The 4,781-nt window shown below is 39.3% G+C and overlaps 1 protein-coding gene across 1 annotated transcript; it reads right to left on the minus strand.

The window, feature by feature from the left end:
• Positions 1-468: 468 nt before the first annotated feature.
• Positions 469-1,512, minus strand: LOC135875852 (trace amine-associated receptor 4-like). The gene has a single exon (XM_065400909.1). It carries the CDS (start codon positions 1,510-1,512, stop codon positions 469-471), a length of 1,044 nt encoding a protein of 347 aa, XP_065256981.1.
• Positions 1,513-4,781: the final 3,269 nt, after the last annotated feature.

Here is a 4,781-nt window from a genome sequence, read left to right on the forward strand (position 1 = left end):
GGCTGGTCAGAGCATCCGAGCTCGGACTGCTGTCCAGAGCGTCAACAGAGTGGTGCACTGTGGGATAGCTCCCGGAGCTATTAGCATCGATTTCCATCCACACCAAGCCTAATTCGATATGGCCATGTCGAATTTAGCGCTACTCCCCTCGTTGGGGAGGAGTACAGAAGTCGAATTTAAGAGACCTCTATGTCGAACTAAATAGCCTCGTGGTGTGGACGGGTGCAGGGTTAATTCGATGTAACGGCGCTAAATTCGACATAAACGCCTAGTGTAGACCAGGCCTTAGATAGCATGCTAATCCTTAAACAATACCTATAGAGACACGCTACAAGTGAGTTACTCCAAAAGCATGTGCAGATTCTTGTAAATATTGTCAATATATAGGGCAGTATGTGAACTGTTCTAAAAGATCTCCGGAAACAGCATAGGCATCTATTTCTATTCATAAAAGCCCTACCTGGTTAATTAAGTATATATGGGAAATAAAGTAAGAGTAGAGGATTCTGGTCTGAAGATTGTACCAGTCACAATCATTTTAAATGCTTTGTGAAACCAAGAATAAAATAAACCATAAATGATTGGATTACAAGTAGAATTGAAGTATCCCAGCCAGAGGAAGGCGTTGTACAAGTCTTCAGGTGTTGAGAAGTTAATAAAAGGATCAGCTATCGTAAGAATAAAGAAAGGCAGCCAACAAAAAACAAATACCCCCATGACTATACTTAAAGTCTTAGTTGCTTTGTTCTCTTTTTTTGTGGAGATTTTGTTTTTCATTTCAGAGACACATTTTATTGCACTGGGGATTTTAGCAATTTGTCTAGCATGTTTTCTTGCCACAGTAAATATGTGGACATAGATCACCACCATCACTGTGCCTGGGAAAAAGAAGGTTATAAGAGAAGCCAGCACTCCCCAAAGCTTGTTAAATATCAGTGCACAGAAACCACAGCAGTCAATGGAAACAACATATACTTCAATGCCATCAGTATTCAACTGTGAAAAAACTAGGCTAAAGGCAAATAAGAATGGCACAGACCAGCTAATTAATAAAAACAGTACTATCACAGGGATAGTTATTTTGGTGACATAATGCAATGGGTCACAAACTGCATAGTAACGGTCAACAGAGATAAAACATAGATGGAAAATAGAGGTGGTACAGAGCATTATATCACAACAAGTATGGAGTTTGCAGAAGAGGTCTCCAAAATACCAGCATGACTCAATAGACCTGATCATACTGTAGGGCATAACCATGAAACTAAGCAAAAAGTCAGTAGTTGCCATGGAGCAGATCAGGAAGTTGGTTGGAGAGTGAAGCTGTTTGAAATGAGCGATGGAAATGATCACAAGCATATTCCCACCCATTGTGAGCACTATTGCTCCCATCATGAAGATGTACATTGCCCAAAGACTGATTGTAGACCTTACATTTCTAGGACATGAATTGTTAACAAAGTCAAAGCAATACTGCACATTCTGTAGAGTCCAGAGGTTGGATGAATTCATGATTTGGGATCAACGACAGTAACTTTTTCAAAAGTATTACAATGCAGCCAGTCCTGGGGGAAAAGAAAATATAAACAAAGTGACATGAACAGTAGCAACATCTGCAGACCTGTGTTTCAGATTAGTTGATTAACACCTAAAATTAAAAATAATGGGTTTAATTCTACTCTCAGTTGCAATAACATAAATTCAGAACAATCCCCATTTACTTCAGAGGAGTTACTCCAGATGTACACCAGTATAAGAGACAGCAGAATTTGGCCCAATGATAAAAAAAGAAAAAAGGGCTGAATCCTTTCCTAAATACTTTTGAATCTTAAGGTGCTCAAAAACTCTTAGTAATATTGGATATTTTTGCTATGGAGTTTACATTCAACACTTTAAGCACCTTGATAAGAGGTTTGCACAATGAAAGCCTCAAACATATGACACTCCCCTGTATTGCAAACACAGGCGGATTCTGGTTTTGTGGGGCCCTGGGCCAGAGCAAGTGGGGGCCCCCCTCCACGCCTTCCGCCTGCAGTCCCGCCCCTCGCACCTCCCCCACACTTCTGCCATGGAAATGGGGTTGAGGCGTGGGGAGGCTTGCCCTGTTCTGCCTGCCTGGTTCTCCTGCCGGGGAGCAGGGTCGAGGTGCAGAGGCTTCCCCTGCTCCCCAGCAGGAGCACCGGGCGGGCACTCAGAGCAGGGCAAGCCTCCAACCCACCATCCCCGCTCCCTGGCAGGAGCACCACGGAGGCAGAGCGGGTCGGGGTGCGAGGGCACTCATTTTTCCAGAGCCCCCACAATTGGCCGGAGCCCCAGGGCATGGAGTGGCTAACCCACCACTGATTGCACAGTTCTATGCATCATCTCAGAGATCTTTGTTCCTTTAGGTACTGCCCATACTTCCAGGAGAGACATTACAGCATCAGGAAACCCAAAATGGTTGATGCTATAAAGATTTTAACATGCAACACTTTGGGAAGCTGGCCAGATCTCAAAGTAAAAGAGTGACACAAACTCACTGACACCATCCTCGTTTTAGCATGCTTGCCAGTAGGCCACTGAGTGTATACCTGCAGACATGTTTCTGATTGTAATATTAATCCACTGAGGTGCATACCCTCAACACATACTTGGCTAGGATTAAGAGAAATATAATAGCATCATGCTGAGGAGTCTTGAGGTTTGCTGAACAATCTGTGCCTCAAAGCATTGAAAGATTTGAAAAACAGGTAAAACAACACCAGTTTAGTGAACTGTATTAATCCTTTATTATGGATAATTGTTATTTAATACTTCTGTTTTTTTTTTTTTAAATTTAAACCAGTATTTATTATCACAAATATACATGTGTAAGAAAAAAAAAAGATGTCACATTACAGTCTGCACACTCTCCTCTACATGCTAGTCCTTATGCCAGCAAACTGGTGCACAGTTCTTGGTGTACAATAGAATGAAAGTGATGGAGTTTGGCCTGAGAAGGTACATCCCATATGCTAGTGTGTGCACGCATACGCACATATACATAAATGTAAACACATGCTATGTATATGTTATTAGAGTTTGGGAGTTTAATTAACATTATTTCACAGTAGTAAACTAAGGAATTGTGTTCCCCCAGTAATGCCAAGAAGAGTTTCTAGCAACAGCATAAGACACAATACTCAAGTTTTGGGTGTTTCTCATGCTACAAGGTCACCAAATTTAATAGATTCTTAGATTCTGTGCATGTCAGGGACTCGTTCTTCAATAGAATACAGATTTTGATCAAATCAACTACCCCCTCTGCAAGCCCCATTTCTTCCTCCTTTCAATTCTATAGGTCCATATCCCTTCTCCTGTGTTATCTATCCCCTTTATTTGTCCCTCACCTATTCCTGCTTTTCTTTTCTTTCTCCCAGCGTGTCAGGTTCATATAAGGCTATTTCTGTACCACAGAGTACATGAAAGCTTTCTGGCATACTTTTCTAAAATCCATTTGAAACTCCATTGTATGATAAGAATATGAACATTTGCAATTATAAACATATTGCAGGTTTACAACAGGTATGCCAGGCTGATATCAAAATATAGAGCCATTATAGTAGGGTTCTTTATTTTATATAAATAATCCTCTAATATGAATGCACCCAAAAGCCAATTATGCTGTGTGTATGCTTAACATTTTGTGATCGTTCACCTCTCTACCTCTTACATCAAAGATATAGAAAGTATCAGGTCTATTGTAATCCAAGTCCTTACCCCATTAAAGTCATCGAGAGTTTTAACACTGACTTTGATGGAATCAATATTAGATTTTATGTCTAATAAGGTTTATTCCTACAAGCATTTAAGCATGTATATAACTTTACTCCTATGAGTAGCACCAGTGTTTACTGGGTTTACCCACAAGTGAATAAGAGAGCTTCCAGGAAAGGATTTTTGTATATTATCTTGCCTTAGTACTTTAAAAGGATATATGACATTAACATGCATAAGAAATAGCACAGTGTGTGTGCTCAGTAATAGACTGCAATCTCATGAAAAACAAAATTTCTAGCCCAGCTCTGCAGTCCTCACATTGGTAATTATCAGCTCATTAATACAATTTACAGATGTTCTATCTGTCACTGGCATAGCATAAGTTGTTGAAGATGATCCAGCTGTTCTTCTCTAGTCAGTTTCAAAATGATCTTGCCAGACATTTTCAGATTCAATCGACTTCTTTATTTTACATAGTGGTTCAAATTATTTTTATGATACAGAGACAAACATGTCCTCTGAAAGAATCATTAGAAAATTCTTTGTCATACAGTCATTCCACTATTGAGACTGGAAAATCAAATAAATTGCAGTTCTTCTAGTACTTTACAAAATGCAGTTGGTTACATCATTACATTGGAGTAAAAATGTTTTACCTGATCTCTCTCCATACTTCATCTCCTCATTGAAAACATTTTTGACTGTTATTTTTGCTTTTGTTTCTTGTCGTTGATTTCAGTTAGAAAAACCTTCTGATTCAAACAATGAATAGTTTTACAGCTTACCTGTAAAGTTTGTATAAATCTGATTTTTCTTATTAAATTTCAAAGATCATTTGATTATTTTTTTCTCTCCATATGACTCCTTTGTGGCAATGCTCAATGAAAATGCAGTTGAATTTTTTCCTCTTTTCTTATTAGATTAACTGGGTTGCTGCTAGTATATATACAGCAGAGAAGACCTGTAGCTGTCTCTGGTGAGTTCACTAGTCTCCTATCATGTTTTTGCTTTGGCAGATTTACTCTGTAACTCTTCATTCTGCT

The sequence above is a fragment of the Emys orbicularis genome, chromosome 3, assembly GCF_028017835.1.
Source record: "Emys orbicularis isolate rEmyOrb1 chromosome 3, rEmyOrb1.hap1, whole genome shotgun sequence".
NCBI lineage: Eukaryota > Metazoa > Chordata > Testudines > Emydidae > Emys > Emys orbicularis.

Coding starts and splice junctions, on each gene's coding strand:
- LOC135875852 (XM_065400909.1), bottom strand. CDS start 1,512: ATGAATTCATCCAACCTCTGGACTCTACAGAATGTGCAGTATTGCTTT.